Genomic DNA, 19544 nt, shown 5'->3' on the forward strand with positions numbered 1-19544 from the left:
ATTGCCTCTGTAAGTGCTTATTTTGAGGAACTTCCGAAAACGCACTTTTCTGAAGGATTAAAAAAACTTGAAAAGCGATTGACCAAGTGTATAGATCTCCAAAGAGATTATGTTGAAAAATAAAAAAAAATTTACCCAAAAAAAATTGTTTTTATACTTCATTCTAAGGACTTATTGAACTACCCTCGTACATTTCAAGTTTGAAATTTAATTTAAGTTTGTACAATTCAAAAAGTAACAATCGAATATTATGTTTATGCAGTTTTTAACGGTTGTCATAAAATTCGAATTTCTTTTTTAAATTCTAGATGCTTTAGGATTTCAATCGTTCAAATTTGAACGCTTCATGGGCTTTAAAAAGTTGATCATTTCGAAATTAGAAACCTATTCAACTGTAAAATTGTTAACTAACGAACTTAAAATTGTTAACTTACTTCGATGAAATTTAACTCTTCTCTGTGAGTTTTTAAATCTCGCTTTGAAACAATATAATTTAAAAAGAATTTAATGTCAAAAAATAGAACAGAAGATATTAAACAATAAAAAATTTTCGTTTTACTTTTTTAAAATGTTAAACAACAAATTTTTTCACTACGCTTTAATATCAACCACCTCAATTTTCAATATATTTTAAACGATAAGACCACAATTTACATTATTTTTTGTCAAATTTTTTGGAATACAAAATCAAGTCTATAGAATATCAGTAATGCAACGCCTGTTGGGCACGCGATTTCTCTACTCGCGCGCAATTCAAAACCCAAGTTTCGATCGCTATCTTCGTTGGTGGATCGGCGATCGCGGATCTCTCAGAAACAATAACGATCCTGTGTCGGGGCACCCCGGTGGTGTGTCGGTAACGTGCGGTCGGACCCGGGCGATGACAGGAAAAGAGAGACGGAGAAAAGGGCCTGAGGCCGAGCAACGCCCCCTTCCAACATTAAATGCCGTATTAATGCCCGCCACGCTCGCTGCTTGCCTTACCTTCTTATACCTTATAGCTTACACCATATAGATAGCTTATTCCATCCTATACATTATACAATATGCATGTCTATACTATAGGAATCATCTGTACCTTTACAGTTTTTCAAAAAAAATTTCTCTTCACTCTCTTCCTCCTCATTCACATTGCTTTATTAATTCCTAATTCTCTTACTCGCTCTTTTCGGGAATGCAGTTTATCTCTTTATCAGAGATCGCCCAATGGACCCAACATTTCGTACGAACTAAGGAGAAATCGGCCCGATCCAAGCCCTGAATAAAGTTGAGTCAGATTGCATTTTATTGCGCTCATTAATTATTGTTTTCATTTTTCGTTTAATTTTTAGTCGGCGATAGATAATAAAATTCTTGTGTCTTCATAGCAATAATTTAAAACAAACAGAAATCTCTTTCTGGAAGGGACATTCAACCTACTTTAACTGAATAAAAAATTTCCAAAGGTGTCATATTACAACATAATACTAACTTTTCTTGTATTACCTTAATAATGATATCTTCTAAAAATCTATAAAAATTTGTGTACAAAGATATCTGGAAATTAAATGAACCATTTAGCATGAAAATATCGTTCTTGTGAGCTTATGATATAATGTATCAGTTTGGAATCGGAAAATATTGGTCGGCGAAATCACTATACTTATGAATTTTATTTCTTATTTATAATCCCCTCAAAATTCCAACCAGATTTCTGTACTTGCATGATTCCCTATGCAAGCAGAAGTTCAATTTTTTGTTCAATTTAAAGCCCTAAATAGATATATTAAATGCTTTTTGTGTTCACAGCAATAATTAAAAATATAAAAAGAAACATCTTTCTAGAAGGGACATGCCCAATACTTGAACTAATTTTTCAAAACTGAATTTTCGTATAAAAATGAACTATTCCCAAGGGGTATCATATTACATAAAAAAGAACTTTCTTTCTGGACGATCCTAATGTTGATATTCTCCAATTAGGCAAAGAACTGTATTTAAGAACATCTGAAACTTAACTGAACCCTTTAGTAGGAAAATGTCGCTTATTTCAGTTTACTATCATAGCAGTTTGGTATCAGAAAATATCGATCGCTGACATCACAACTTACGAATTTTATTTCTTATTTAAAATCCCATCGGGATGCCAATTGGAATTTTATTGTCGCATATTTCCCTATGTAATTATAGGATTTCAATTTTTAGTTCAATTTTGAATCATTAATAGGTATTAAAATTTGTGTGTGTTCACAGCAATAATTTAAAATATAAAAAATCTCTTTTTGGAAGGGGTGTGCCACCTACATTAACTAATTATTCAAATGGTAATTATTACATAAAAATGAAAAATTCCCAGGGGTGTCATATTACAACAGCAAGAACAAACTTTTATTTGGCTTGTCTAATAATATTTTACAAGAATGTAAAAAAGTGTGCTTAAGTACATCTGGAAATTAAATGAATCCATCAATATGAAAATATTGTTAATGTCAGTTTGGTATCGGATCGGTTTGTTATCGCAAAATATCGCTCGGTGACGTAACTACTTACAAATTTTATTTCTTAGTTAAAATACCCTAAGAATGCCAATCAGATTTTTTGTAGTTGCATGTTTCCCTGTGGAGTTGAGGATTTTAATTTTCTTCAAATTTTATCCTTTATTCTGGTTCTCCTTCTTCTTACCTCTCATAATTTTCTCTCAAAGTATCTCTTTCTCTTTATCTCTCGAACCGGTAGCAAGGATTACTTGAATCGATAAAGGCTTTGATCGAGCAGATAACTTCTGCTTTTGATTTTGAGCCATCTACGGCTCGAATGATTTCTCAACTCGTATATACGATTCGCTCATAAAAGGCACACTTTCTTCTCCTTTTTTCCTCTGCAATTCATTCTCGTAAAAGCAATTACTTTTCTCACGCCCATTCTGAAATATTCCTAAAAAAACTATTTAATTTCACTAAGAGTTAAATAAAATTCAAAGCATGTTTATTTACTCACTCAGTAATGTATAAATTTATAAAACTATTGGCGAATCAAGCGGAATGTAGATTTTAAAATTTAAATCCTTTCACTGTGCAATTTTAATTCATGATTCATATAGAATTCATAATATATATTAGTGAAAATGGGTGCAAATCAAAAGAAAATTCTATTGTAATAACCGGCGTTTAGAATCTAGAAAATGACTAAATATGAAATCACAGTGTGTGCAGTGGTCTATACATAGGTAAAGGTATATTTCCTATAACCGATGATTATTTAAATTCTCCCCGGAGGAAAAACAGATAACGGTGCGAAATACAGGACTGCAATAATCTACAATAACGCAACGCAAAATATCATCCCACTATGAGAATAATAAGATCAAATTGTAGAGCAGTAGCCTGTTGTTACATATTCCACGTGGGTGGATTCGATTCACAATATTCTATCATTAACTTCATGTGTCGAGGTTGAAATATAAATATATTCTGAAATCCAATCATTAAAATATTTCTACAAATCCTAAATTAAGTTTCATAATTTTACAGGAAGGGTTTTCTGATCCTCCGAGTGTCAGTTCTATCAGCAGACTTCTTCGAGGAGGAAGACCAGGAGAAGACGGAAAAAAGGATTACACTATTGATGGCATCCTGGGTGGTGGTGAGTAGCATTTTAAACAATTTAAAGACAATCTTCATGTCAAAATTCCCATAATCGACATCTGGTTCTTATCCACGTTTGTTCCTGTTATTAATAGAAACCTTTACAAATAGATTTACGAACTGTTTAGCAACAAAGGTTCTGGGTGTCCATTTATCATGAATCAGGACCATAGAAATCGATAAATGTCGATAACAGAAATCTAGAATAAGGTTCTTTTCTGTTTCTTTCATCTGGTGGGCGGTGTGCATTGGGATCATTATTAGTAATTTCGTTCATTGAATGGCTCGCGTCGGTACTTGTATGATTTCAATTTTTTGCACCCAGCAGGGATGCTGACCAGCACATTTCTGGATGACGATGCTTCGAAAGAGATATTTGCTCTCGACTCCGCGAGCACCCTCTAATTGATTACACGCATCTTTTCACGCGATCTATTCGACCAATCGAGCACCTTTCAATCTTGAGAGCCTCATTGATTGCGCCTATCAACGGTAAACCTCCAGACCCGAAGAATCAAGATCAGCAGCAATGCATGATCGACGTTCATGAGATTATCATATTTGCTAGACGTGAATCACAATTCAATCTTCCTAGTAGTTGCATCTTCTTCAGAATCCATTATTTCGTAATCATTCAATACTATGAGAAGTACTTTCAAGTTCCGTATAAACCAGAAGCTTCACCATCACAATCGATCTTCAAGAAGATCTTTTATAAGTCGTATCATTAAACAGTAATTTATTTTAAGGATAGTAAAGCATAATCTTTATAATTATCGAAATAATTGGCGATGTTAAAGGACACCATCTATAAAGGATTTCATACAATAGCAGCTTATCTCATCATGACTTATAGTTTAGAAGACTATAAAAGACCTAAAAAAATTCAAATCTCTGCATGTATCTACGAATTAATTTTTACAACAATTGAAGAGCCAGACCTTCCTGCAAAGATCTTTTACAACAAAAGTGAATCAACCACCCCAAAATTAAATACCACCTCACCGCGCATATACACAAATCCTTATCTGGCTCCTATTATTCGTCAGATAAGTGTCAGTCTGCCATCCTCAGAGTGCGTTTCTCACACACACACCTCTATATTTACCGATATCATCCTAAGACCCAAGTGTTTGCGCCGGATCGTCGATCACCGATACAATCAATAATCCTGATTGTGAATCACTTAGTGGCCCGGTTGTTCCATAGATGTGGCTTTACATGTGTGGATGGTTTCTGGAGGAACATGTGTGCTTCCATATGGACACAGAAACATATACTGTGAGCTATAGATGGACCAGGTGGGGTTGGGAGGAGGGGGTGAAGTTTATAGGGAGAGGAAGGAAAAGAGGGACCACGGCAGGACCCATTAGGCTAATCCCTCGTCGGCGGCCCAAGCCAAAGGAAGGGAATAAGGAGGAATAAGAAAGCCACAGGCTACGTGTCATTCCTGCTCGCTCGCCGACACCTATACCTAACCGACACCTTCACTGTAGCTCACTACGACTTTACTTCTCTCAGAGGTGCTCGCTATCATTTTCTTATATTTATTCCCCTCTTTGTCTCGTGATGTGGATCTTAATTTCACAGTTGATTCGTGTCAAGAACGGTGGCTACTTGTGAGCAAGTTTAAGCAAGTTGGTGTTATTGAGGTAGATCAAGGGTTGATGTACAATTTCTAGATGATATATCATACTATACAAATACCAACCATGTGCGACAGTTAGAGTTGGTAACAAGTGATTTTTGCATTATTCAAATCACATCAAGTATTATACTGATACGTGATGATACAATCTATCGAATATTCATGTAGATAATCTATTCCTTTAATACCCTCCAGAATTATAATTTAACAATCTGTATTCAATAACCTAGAGACAATAAAATTTATATTTAACCTGTTTATAATATCCATACTCAAAAGATTGTCATATTAATGCTATAGTTAGATATCATCTAAAGAATCAGCTTCTTAGTAAAACAATGAAATCCAGTTCAATTAAATCTGTTTTTCTATATTGAGGGTCATCACCAAGAATCAAAGTGATAGGAAATTATCTTCTTTGTGTGGTATCGTCTGAAAATTGAATCAAGCAAGAAGGATATGATTCATATACATTAATTAATTATGGTAAATGGCACCTTCCATGGGTGGTAACAACAGTAACAATTCACCTTTTATAGATAATTCCACTTGTAACATTATAGGTCAATTAATTTTCAAGGACCTTAAAAGATGCTATTTATAGATTGTAACACCTGATTAGTATCCTTACTGTGATTTTTTTTTTAATTATATTAATTTCAGCAAACCCTCCATTATCGCCAATGGTTGTGCATATTACTTTCTATAAGTAAGTGCTACCATGGATCAGCAATTGCAGACAGAATACCAACTATGGATGGTTTCATAGGTCCTATACGAAAGCTCAATCAATAACTATGATAACAGGTGACAGACAACTGGCTACTACAGTAGCCACATTGCTACAAACAAAAAAGATTTGATTTTTGGGTAAAAAGTTGTTTGATAATTGAATAAGAAACAATTAGAATTTGGTTATAGGCACAGTGTTTACGTAGATATGAGTATCAATGACTGATAGCATGAAGATGACACTATAGAATAGCAATCTGTCTTATTTACGTGGTTCCATTTGCAGATAACACCATATGGAAAATCATGTAGGATTCTTTAAATCTGCACAACCATCTATAGATGGATTCATCTGTCATTAAATTTATATTCATTACCACCTCGAGGAATAATAATTATTCTTAATAATAGTAAAGAAAACCTTCTATAGGTGGTACCATAAAGGTATGCTCACATGGTAGCGTGTTACCATCTTTGCAAATAATCACTTTTAAGGTTATCAAAAATACTCTTGAGCCCTATACCAATGTACACAACATTACAACCCAATAGCTGGTAACTGATAACTAGGCTAATTTAGTTCAGTTTATTATGAGCCGGTAGTTGTTACAACAGTTGATTAAGTTACTTTTGCAAAATCAACTTTACTAATTCAAAGTAGCAAACCTTATACTCTCTCGCTTCCAATAATACACAATAAAATAATATACAATATAGTTATTTTTTGAAACATCATTTTTTGAGTGTAGAGAAGGTAGGTGGAGGCATGAAGTGTTTACATAGATATGGGAGTCATTGATTGAGAACCACTGCGGACGTGTGGCAGGCGGTCTGTTTGATCTCCGCGGGACCCTCGCGGGGCCCCCATGGGCCCCATGGACCCCAAAGCCCTCTCTTTCTCTCGACTCTCATGGCTCTCTTGACTCTTTCCTCACATTCTCGTCGGTCCAAGATCGAGCGACTCTCAGCACAGCATCCGTTTCTGAACCGCCTTTAGGATTCCGCACGACAAACCTGTATACTACGCCGACACATTCCTCTCTCGTGTCCACGAGACAGTTTACAAGATAGAAACGGACGCTTTACACGAGTAGCCGTCTCGCTATCGACGACTCGACAAATAATTCATCTCGCCACTGCATCCCAAGAATTATTAATGATCCTTTTATTAACCACCGGCTTTCTAATCGGGTGTATAACTAGAATATTTCTTTAATTGAAATTACTCACTCTAAGGTTTCAGTTCACTATTGAAGATAAAAGTTGATTTCTTAGGCTTAGAGAAAAACTTGCATAAAATAGTCACCGTGGTATGAAAAAGGAAGGGAAATCAAGTTGATACTCGGGGTTTGTTTTAGCATCCCTTATAAAAAGACAAGCAACGATACGAACCTTTCAGAAAAACGAAAACAACGAGTAATTTTTTAATAAACTATTGAACTCAAAAAACCCTTAAAAATGAGTATAGTAAATATCCCCTATCAAAACAAAAATTAGAATTTATATTCAGAACTGTGGTAACATTGTTAACATCCCTCAAAGATTCAAGCAAGGAAATCGACTTTCGTAACAACCAAAATCACGGAAGACTTTCTTTTTTGTAATATTGATTGCCTTATTGTACAATTTACTCTGTTTCTAACTCTTTCAATATAAATATTAGTTTATCAACAGAAAAATGTTTTTTTGAATACCAAATGCACTTTGAAACGAAGCTGTACCGTTCGTTTTATATTTCCAGATCTGATAGTGTCATTAGGAATTTTTATTCCTCATTTATGAATAGGGAGATGGCTGTAAAACATCCCAATCAAAAAAGTTGATCTGTCTCATTTATTGCGTCAGAGCTCAGAAAGTCAGAGGGAATAAGGGACAGCAAGGATAATACTTGCACCTTAAGATATTGACACTCCTGTAATCCGTTTGTCGGACGTGTGGGCAACTCAAGCTAATCCTCCAGATCACGCCCACCGGAGATTAAAATCCCGCAGTCGTTCTTTGCCGGTTCTTTGGCTCTCTCAGATAAATATACTAACTGAACACGACTAAACCAAAATCTCGAGCAAAGGCGTTCACTTGTGAGACCATCTCAGGTGTGAGTGAACACACGTCAAACTCCCTCGGTAGGAACCCGGAGGTTAAAAGCTCTTGATGCCCTCAGACGTCGGATTCACAGACCGAATTTCTTTCTTTTTTCAAATTTTTTATTCCTTTTCTTTCCCATCGCGTAATTTTTGGGACGCCTTTTCGTTCGACCGACAGGAGAGAGCGAATCTCCGAATTGTCTGTTTCGTGTCCTTAAAACTTGATTCGCAAAAGTTATCTTCTTCTGCTAATTTCATTAGACAAGTTGGTGGTCAGAGTAACTTTTGCGGATTTTTGTGGAATTAGGAATTAAGGCGAGTTTTAGCTATTTTGAAATACGGGGAAGGATGAAGTGAAGAAATTTGGTTAGCGGGAAAGGAGAATTTAATAAAAAAGAGAGAAGGAAAAAGGCGAGAATGTGGGATGTGTGAGTAATAAGAATTTTAAGAAAATAAATGGAGGAATTGCACTTGAGTGGAAAAGTTAAGATTATTGGTAAAGAAGATAAAAGAAAGAATAGGGAATGAAAAAAATCGTATGAAGGTAAAAAAATTTAGTTAAGGAAGGAGATAAAAGGAAAAAAGGGATCATGATAAAAAAGAGGACAGAGAAGTAAAAGTTACTGAAATATAAACAATGAAAGGAATTATTCAATATCTGTTAATGAATTTTATTTCCTTTTGCGGAATTTAAAAATAAAATCGAAGATAATTTAAAAAAAGACATGTTAAAAAAGCGTTTTATCAACGTTCACTATGTCTTTTGAGGTAAATTTCCTCATTTCGTATTACTTCAGATACTTCTTCTAAAAGAGACCTGGCGGATTATGTTTTAAATTTTTGCTACATAACAGACTTCAATAATAAAAAACACAGTGAAAAATATTTCTAAGCAATATTCAATATCCTAGGAAAACGTTTCTATTTCGCAATAATTAAAGCCAAGAATCACTTTTCCATTTCTCAATAATTTAACAGAAAAATCATCATTTTCTGGTGGGATCTGGCGACAGGCAGAAAAACATAATCAATGAGAAAATGTATTTTAAAAGATTTCTAAATGGTATTACTATATATTTTCTTGTGCAAATGTTTTCATTTGTATTAATCAAACAGAATAACGGCTTTTAGGAAAAATCGTGCGAAACTTTATTTTGATTTTCGAAGATTCACCAGACCTTTTAAGGGAAATTTTTTAATTTTATATTAATGAATTACTTTAGATGAAAGCATTAAAATAGACTTTTCGAAAAGCATCCGAAAAATTGTTTTAATTTGAATTTTTAAATGTTTTTTGAATTACCGAAAAACATGAAATAAAATTATGTAAAAAGGGATTCCAGAAAACTATAATTGATAAAAAATTCATTGAAAAAATGTGTTAAGCAGCATTCATCCTGCGCTTAAACCAATATTTTTATTTCGTATCATTTAAACATAGTAAATTTTAGAGATAATAATGTTATCACGTGAATTATATTAGCCATTCATCATTTTTTAAAATACTTTTTAACACTGTTCAATTTTAATCAGATGGTATTATTCCGGTATGAAGTGAATATTCATATTTGAACTAGCCTTTCCGATTTGTTAATAAAATACATTGTATAAATAATCATGAAACAATAATTCAAAACTGTTATTCAACAATATTTTTCATTCTTACAATTGCGCATGATCTATATTTTGCTATAAGAAATTCACTTATGTTTTTCTTAAATTTGAGCGAAACATTTTGTTGCACAATAATAGGGGCCGCTCCCCTATTCAGTTCGTACTGGTATCCTCGTACTGGTTTTCAACAAGTGAAAATTTGTCATTTGCATTAACTAAATATAAAAGGTGTTTTAAAAAGGCCCAAAGAATTGTTTTAATTTCCTCCTTAGAATTTTCGCGAGATGCCAGAAACCAATGTTAAAAATCCCATTAACAATTTAGCATTGAACATTTATTTGAAGAAAAGGTAACTCGAATAACCATTATACGTAGGATGAATTAGTTTAGTCATTTAGTTTTAGTGAACCTTCTGAACAGTGTTTCAGAACCGAGATTGTCATAGAACCTTTTGCCTTCCTTTCCGGAGCTTTCCGCGTGTCGAATCGCGGGTTCAGAAATCTGAATGGTTGGAAAAGGTGCCGCACCTCGAAGGTTATAAATCTAGCCTTGGGCTCTCGAAGGGACCCCGTACTCTCATCTCTCTTCTTGGGGGTCTAAGCGTGTGAGGTCTGCCTAAATGGTAACAAATGCTACTCCGGATGGGCAACAATGCTCGGCGGTCTGGTTGACATCGGAACCCAGTGTGTCGCCCTGTCAACGCCCGGTGAGCAATGACAGCGATCATTTCCATCAAAAAGACCACCTCAGTCTTTTTCCTAATCTATAGTTCTTTTTCTCTATTTCTATATAATCTATACTTTGCAGTTGCTCCCGAAATGGACCCAACAATGCCCAAAACATCCAAACGCCTTAAAATCTTAAATGGAGGTATGAGAGCACTTGTGGTCATTGTAGCAATGTAGCCTGCCACTGCCCACTAGGGTGGCCCTAAGAAAACACCAATGTTATTCTTTCTCATCATGCACATTCTGCAGTTGTTGAATTTTATGAAAAAAATAATTGCATAATTTCGTTTTATTTTTAAAAGAATTTTAAACCGTGATCCTGGGGCTTTAGACTTTAGAGAACCCTACAAGGATAAGGAACATCCATTAATTACATGAGGTTGATTTTTTAAGTTTTAGATCCATTTTCCCTCTTTTTCAAGGATTCGTAACATTTTTGTGACCCCCTTCCCTCTATATCTCTTCTTACGTAAGATTTTATATTTTTGCCAAATATATCAGCAATATATTAATTATTTTTATTTTTATTGTAAGGTAATTCAAAGGATTAATAAGGATGCTCGAGGTTTCACAGATTCTAAATGAATTCAAGAGATTTCCAGAGTTTCATGAAATTACCCAGTACAATTTCAGAGAGAATCTCAAATTTTTCAAGGAATTTAAAAAGATTACAAGGGACTTAAAGGAGTTTAATTAAATTTAAAGATATTTTACGGGATTTCAAGGAGTTCTACGGATTTTCAGGCAATTAAAGGAATTAAGAAATATTTCTGCGGAACACAATGGATTTCAAGGGATTTTAAGAGACTTTTAGGGATTTTAAGAGGGTTCGAGATATTATAAAAAAAGTTACGGGATTCAAAAAGATTTTTAAAGAGATGTATTTTCGCAAATTTTCCAGGATGTCAAGGGATTTTAATAAGATTTTGAAGATATGTGAGGATTGGTTCATATTTCAGGGGATTTCATCAGGCCTGTAAATATTTTAAAGTATAGCCTAAGGAATTTTAACTGATTTATAGGAGATTTAATAATTATACAGGATTTCAAAGCGTTTTAGGAAATTTTAAAAGATTTCAAATTATATAGACAGATTTTAGAGGGTTTCATCTTATTTTAAATATATAACAAACTTTCAAAACATTTCCGAATATTATAAAGAATTTAAAGAGATTTTGAGCAATTTTATCTTTTAAAAGAATTAAAAAGATTCGGAAAGATTTTTAATTAATTTAAATACTTCAATGAATTCTAAAGAGATTTCAAAGATTTCAAAGGAATTTCGTAATATTTTTTAATATTTTACGAAATTTTTAAGATTTAACTGATTTGTAGAGATTTTAAAGGATTTCCATGAATTTTAAAGGATTATAATGCTTTTTTATAGGATTTCAAACATTTTAAGAGATTTCGAGTATTTCAAAAGATTAACGGAGTCTCAAAGAACGTTTAAGGAATTGCATGGTTTTTAAAGGATTTCATGAGATTTCCTAAGAGCTCAGTCGTTTTAAAGAGATTTCAACTTCTATTTTAAAAGATTATGTACGATTGAACAATAGCCATGGAATTCATAGAATTTTAGGGAATTTTCAGATAATTTCAATTTTTTAAAAATATTTATCAATTAGAAAGAAGAAAGTTGCGTAAAAAATGTTTTGGACTTCCCCCTTCCTCTAAGTAAGAATTCGTTAGATTTTTCTTACCCTCTCCCCCTTAAAAAAGCCTTACGTAATTAATTTTTTAATCATTTTGATTTTGCTTAAGACCCTACGCACAGTGGGGAAAAACTTCAAAATTTTGTTATCAAACAGCCTGGAGCCGCCAATTCTTAATTCATTTTTATCTTTTATTCCATATTCTCAAATAAATTCTGAAGAGAATTATACATGTATAAGTCGATTTAAAAAATTTTTATTGCACTTTGTGTTGAAGAGCTGAGTACAAAAAATGACAATTAAAAAAAAAAGTTTTATCATACCGTAGATAATTGTAATAAACTGAAGCTTGAGCGAAATAAGTAAAAAAGCATTTAATTTACTAAAGTTAATTCATTAAATGTTTTAATCATTTTTTATAAGTAAATTGTATGAACAAAGTTTTACGTTGATGGCTCTACAATTTCATTTTTTCCAACAAATTCACTTTGTATTTTACCTTAAGTGGTGCAAAATAAAAAATATGGTAAACAGTTTGTCAATTTCATAAACAAATTGTATAAAAAACGTAAAATTCAGAGACTTAAAGTAAGAAATAAGTCGTGTTTTCATCATGAGGGTTTAAAATTGTCTTTATAGTGATGATAAATTAGTTAAATTTATTGTTTAATAACATTTACTAACATTTTTAACCAATTATATAAACAAATGCACAATTTGGGCATTTATTCATAAAAATTCATTGTGCTTTCACTAAAACGACTTTAGATTTGTTTAATAGTGGAGGCTCGTCAGAAAAATTTGTTCTGCTAAAAATGTTTGTTAATGTTATAAACAAAATTTTACATGAAAATTAACCATTTACTATTCAAATTGTCCCACCAATGATGTACTTAAAAAAATCGATTTTTGCAAAAAATTTGTCACTGTTATACCAATTTGAAATAGTTTCAATGAAACCACAATATATTTATATGTAAATAAAAACCCGTAGATGCAATTTGTTCAAATATTTGTTTATAAAATCAACAAATACTTTGTGAGGACAAATTTTCCTGATGGAACATCATGATCAAATCAATTTCAAACCGTTTTAGTGAAAGCAGACTGTATTCATGTGAATAAATGGTCGGATAGTGCGTCATTTCTTCAGTTTTTACCTTTGGTTGGTCGAATAGGACATTTATTTATAACTTTAATTCATTTTATCGAACAACAATGGCAACTAATTTTTGATTACTTACTGTCGGACTTAAATTCCTGAATTTTGCATTTGTTTGTATAATTTGTTTACGAAATTACCGAACATTAATTGTTTTTAATATTTTTTATTCAGTTCCACCAAAGGCGGATTACAAAGCGGATTTCCTTAAAAAAATCGACGTTAAAATTAGTTTATATAATTTTTGTTTAAAAAGTATTTTAAACATTTTATGAATAAAGTTTGAATATTAAATGATACTATTTTTATTTCGAGTGATTGCGGAAAAATAAAAAATAAAGTTGTAAAAATGTCCATTCTTTACACTTTATTTGTTAGGAACGAAATGGAATAAAAATCATTTTGTTTAGATAAGAGTATTTTCAAATAAACTAGTCGAAGTATAGGCCGCGTGCCTACAAAAAAGGGTTTCGCAGCCTGTTAAGACGTTAATTCAACCGTTCAAACTTCCCTACCCATACTTTCCCGCCCCTACCCCCTTGAATTTCACTACTTCCCCTTCCCCACTTTTATTACTTTTCTACTTCCCCACCCTCTTGCTTCCCCAGCTAATATTCCACCTCTCCTACTTTCTTTTCCCAGCCTCAACTCCCCTCATTTTTAACCTCTATTCACAACCCCTATTCAACAACCCCTATTCCTCCTAACTTCTCCACTTCCCTTTCCCACACTCCCCCTTGTTTCCACACTACCCCTTCGCTAATTTTCCCTAATGCCGTCTACTTTCCCTACTTCCCTTCTCCTAATCTCCCCTATATACCCTCCCTGAATTTTCTCTTAATTCCCCTCAATTTCACTCCTCGGAAAGAAGTACGATTCCATTTTCTCACGAGTTGGAACAAAATTAGAGGGTATTTGATAAAAATAAAATAAAATAGAGTTTTTTTGTTCACCATACTGCCTATATAGAGAACAATTTTGAATATGATATATTTTACCTGCATTCGTTGCTAATTATATATAATATATCGAACATATATTGTTATAATACAAAATCTGGTTTTTCAGACTTTCTTTATTTCAAACGATGTATGTTTACAATAGTTCCATTCTACAGCGTAAAATATTTTCGACTCGGGTTAATATTTTTGAACATTTGAGAAGAAGTTTTTACACACTCTTAATTAATTATAAAATTGTCAATCGAATTTTTTGATAATAATATTATTCTACCACTCAAAGAACATGATTATACACATTTTTTCCATGTATGTACCCTACTTGCAAAGCATGTTATATGACGATATACGTTATCAGTTGTTTACAGTGTTAATAATTTGTTTTATGAATTTCAGTCGTATTTTAACATCATGCGAAAAACATTGTCGTAAAATCTTGCTACGTCATATGCACACATTATGGAGTAATATAGTTTTGTTAACTTATGGTTATCGACAAAAATTACCGTGCCCATCCTTGAAAACATGTGTCATACCAAATCATGTTTAGCCTAAAAGTTCATCACTTATTTCCTGATAAAGTTAGATTAGAGATTCAGTATTTCGCAATAAGGGATTCGTTTGGTGAGAAAAAATGTTTTGATTAATCAAGAGCTTCTAAAATGTATATACAGTTTTGCCCTGTTTTGCCGAATGCCTTTTTCAAATCAGTCTTTTTGATGAAAAATCCCGCAATTGTTCTTGTTTTAAATTCAGCGTTAATTAATTATAAAAGTCTCAATTTGGATTTTTCACCATTCGATCCTGCAAAAAGTAAAATAATATATAATTAACATATTTGGTAACAAAAATGTGATCAAAAGAATAGGGCGAGAGAAAAATATATGTATACATAAAAATAAATTAGGGTAATAAAAAATGTTTTTATTTAGCACATCAACATCGGACATTAAAATATATACAGAAATGAGACTCACTTTAATTTTAAGTTTAAAGAGAAAAAAATCATATTTCATCGTCTTGATCGACTTCGATTAACAAAACGAAGTTGCTTTAAATTTGTCTTGATTGACTTGAAAAATGAACAATTCTGCGACGTCGAAAATGGCGGTCTACAGGATAAAGCTTCATTTCTTCTAAGGTCATTTGACGAACATCGTATTTGTAACGTCTGTTTATTTTAACCCTTATGTTCTTAAAATATATTCCACGGACATTATTATCAATGTCAACTATTGCAACAATATATCCATCAACTGCTGCTAACATACCAAAAGGTGGGCTTAATGTGTAATAATGACCATTTGATTCTCTCGTTGAAAGACCAAGCTTTGGAAGAAAAACTTTATCGTTTACAAGAAAAGTCGATCCAGGTTCGGAAGGATGAGGCCTCAAAGGAGGTCTGGTAATACCAACAGGTCTGACAGGAGAAGAAAATCTGATAGAAGAAGGTCCTTCACGAATAGTTAATGTCGGACTTGAATATCCTAACTCTGTAAAAAGAAAAAGATTATCGCTATTTATCCTGAAAAGGTGGGCGACAAGCCAGAGTCAAAAAGAAAGTAAAAACAGATATGATATTAAAATTTTTTATATTGTTATACTCACCAAAAGAAGTCAGAAAAACAGCCAAGGTATAGAATAGGATAATAGCGAACTGCATTTTCCCCAAATATAGAAAAAGCGGCTCAATCGAAAATGTTGTGAAGAGAAGAATATTCTTATGTTTGATTTAAGTATTTATACTTGTCGCTATCATGTTCATAAAAATTCTTTTTCTTGCATATTTCTATTTAATCAACCTTTTTTTCAACTTGAAAGCCTTATATATACGGTAGGGATTTACGAGGTAAGTTCAGTGTACACGAAAAAAATGTATGGACTTTCTATCAATACTAGTAGATTGCTTCACTCTTTGATAAGAACTGAAATAAAAAATTTTATGCTTACATTATGACATGGATACATTATTATGGTATGGATAACGGGTTCCATGAAACATCAATTTCGCATATTTTCAGATTATCAAATTTCTATATTCTTTGCTAAAAGGAGACATTGTAGAAAAAGCATAAATTACGGTTTCAATATTTTCTATCAGAATTAAGTTATTAAAAGACTCAGGATTTCGCGAAACCGAGGAATGGAGTAGCATGAGTTTTAAATAATATATTTGTTAAATACACGGCTTATGTTTGATAAAACCAAAACGCCATTAAGGTTATCTTATCTGTAATTCATTATTCAAACTTAATTATTTAAGATTTTATATTGTTCGTTTCTGTTAAAAAAGAAAATCGTATGTTTGATTCAATCTTCATTACTGGTAGGTTATTTTATTCTTTAAAATAAAATCTACAATTCTATTTGAATAATTCCTATTAAAACGATGTTAAATTTTATGTAACGAATTTTTAATGAACTAATTGAAGGATTCCGGGCCATAAGACCGTTACTGCCAAAACTCGAATTTTACAGGAGGCACAACAACGGTCTAAATTTAATTCATTTAACTTTTTTTTTTTAACAAAAAAGTACTTTTGAGCTATTGCTGAGCTCAAAATTAGGTAGATTTTGAAGGAAGCAATTACATTTAAAATAAAAATCTCTTATTTTTTAATTATCTGCATGATTATTAATTCAAATTTATGTGAATTCACTTTATTTATTTTACTCGAAACCGAAATTTGACTGGTTGGGTCCCTCTTTAACGAACGGCTTTAATTACTGATACAACTATTTATTCTATATTGTGCGGAGATTTCTATTTTCCTCGATTTTATCAACTATTTTACAATTTTGTGGTAAACTATGTAGTCAAATAATCATGAAAAAATAGACTTATAATTTCCATTTATTTACTTTAATTGTTTAAAAATTTTAATTTTTTTTAATAACTGATTTCTTGTAGAAGTCACAATATAGGTATTAGTTATTATATAGATTATTATTAATATTAGAGGTCCTAGGAGTCTTATAATAAAAGGTACCAAGTTCAATAATTGTTTAAATAACTTTCAAACTGTTTAAACAAAACCTGTATGTTTAAATACATAGCTATTGAAGAAATAGACCAAACTTATTTCCCTCGAAGTTTCTAGGCTAACCAAAAATTTTTTGGATACATTTACAGAATTTCGGCAAACCTAGCTGCACTTTTTAAGCTCCCCTCGGGTCACCGAAAAGATTTGTTCTGCGCTCACCAAATTTCAATGAATCTAAACACGGCCTATTTCTTTAGTATTTTTTCTATAATTGGTTGGCTATCTTTTTGTCTCTGAAGAAAAATTTTTGTTGGCTGAAATCTCATATTTTTTAAATGAAAATTCAACTGTTTTTTCAAACCTTCGTCTTCTTGGCTTGAGAATTCAATTATTTTATTAAAAACCCAACTGTTTGTTTCATAATACATTTTTTTGAGAATTCAACTATTTGGATTGAAAAATATTCTTTGTAGTTTGGAAATTGAGCTATGAGGTTTCTGTTTCTACTATTTTGTTAAAAATACTTCTTTTTTATAATTCCACTGTGTTTTTGAAAATTTGTTTTTTTGGATAGAACATTCATCCACCTGCATTGAAAAATCATCTTTACAGGTTTTAATGTTATATATTAGGCGTTCATGAAATGAAATCAGTCTCAACATTTTGACATTCAAATCTTTTTCACAATTTAAATAAGAATGAACATCCTTACTATATGTCCAAAAAATGCAGGTCTCTTAATTTTTCTCAGTAGAAGAAAATATCTAAAAATATGGATCAAAGTACATCTTGCAGGTGAAGGTTTTTCCTATACTGATTCAAAATTCTAAAAAATTTCAGTCGATTAGCTATTATTTCTAGTCAAATGAAGAGTTAAATAGCACCATTATCTCACGATCATTTTATAATACTGAACATTGAATGGCGATTACTCTCTGAAAACACATTACAACATAATTTGCCAAAAATATCTAAATTCCTTTGACCCTATCTGTGCACAATGGTGAAATCTAGAGTCAGAAATAATCATTTGTTATTAATTTAATAACAAAAGAATAGCCAGGTGTCATCTCCCAAGCTAACGAACACGAGAAGATAATTCTTGAAGCAAACTATACATTTTCGACTTCTGAAAATGATGTGTGTAGTGTCAATGAGAAAAATTTTGCGCTCAAATGTTCAAAAATTATTTTCTTCTTTGGAAAATACAAAGGGCCTTCCGATTATCGAAGGAACCGCACTCGCTCCAGGAGAGCTTGCCTGGGCTACATTTACTTCACAACTACGAATTTTGCTCACACTCAATCCTGCTGTAAATCGGTTCCTTCGATCATCGGGAAGCCGTTTGTATTTTCCGGAGAAGAAAATTTTTTTTTTAACATTTAAGCGTAACTTGATAAAACTCTTTGATATTATATGCACCATTCTCATAAGCCAAAAAGATGCAATTTTCTTCAAGAAGCATTAACTTAATAAGAAATTATTATTATTATTATTATTATTATTGTAGATTTTTTGTAATGTATTTTCAGAAAGTAATAAGTGTTCAAAGTTCATTATTCTGAAATGATCTTAAGATAATGGTACCTTTGAACCTTTCACTAGTCAGGAAATAATTGCTAATCGAATGAAAATGTCAAAACTGTGGATCAGTATAGGGGAAACCTTCATCTGGTACTTCTCGGCTAAGATTTTCGCTATAATCTCTACAAAAATTAAGTTATCTAAATTTTGTAGACATAAATAGCGTCGATGGTGGTCCAGGAGTGGCCACACCCGGACGTGCCATGCCTCTCGCGAAGATGTCGATGGTCCGACGACCGACTCCCTTTCATTTCATTCATCCTAACGGTTTCGCTGTCACGTAATTCGTAATTTGTAATTCGTAATTTCGTAATTCCTACACGTTCTGACGCATTAAGATCTTCACGAGCGCGTAATTCTTTGGGATATGAGCAACAGCCAATCCAAAACAAGTAAACAACGTCTGGTGTAATGCTTACTTTGAGATCGCTTTGAGCAGAAGTCTTTGTTTAGACAGAACAATAAGCGAAACACTTCGGTTTCCTCACGGTCAGCTAAACTCATTTTGTTCGGGAAATCACTTCTTTTCGCATTTGAGTGTAACGTACTTATTTCTTTCTGCTAATGAAAAACGAAATAATATTTCTATATTGCTCTATTACTTCCGGACATTGCAATTAAGTTGACTGAATAAAAAGGTTCATTGTAAATAAAAAAAAAGTTATATCGATACAGGAAGTTGTAATGGAAACAGTTATTTATTAAATTTAATTTTCTTTCAACTTGTTTTTTTATATTTTTCGAATTGCTATTTACCATGAAATCTTTAAT

At 32.3% G+C, this 19544-nt stretch overlaps 1 protein-coding gene across 1 annotated transcript in view; it reads left to right on the plus strand.

Moving 5' to 3' along the window:
- The window catches only part of LOC117174701 (protein gooseberry-neuro-like), a 69145-nt gene that overhangs the window by 16509 nt on the left and 33092 nt on the right, over positions 1 to 19544 (plus strand). Inside the window, exon 3 of the mRNA XM_033364009.1 lies at positions 3510 to 3621. Coding sequence (XP_033219900.1) covers positions 3510 to 3621 — 112 coding nt within the window. The remainder of the gene's footprint in view (positions 1 to 3509; positions 3622 to 19544) is intronic.

Source organism: Belonocnema kinseyi, chromosome 6 (genome assembly GCF_010883055.1).
Source record: "Belonocnema kinseyi isolate 2016_QV_RU_SX_M_011 chromosome 6, B_treatae_v1, whole genome shotgun sequence".
NCBI lineage: Eukaryota > Metazoa > Arthropoda > Insecta > Hymenoptera > Cynipidae > Belonocnema > Belonocnema kinseyi.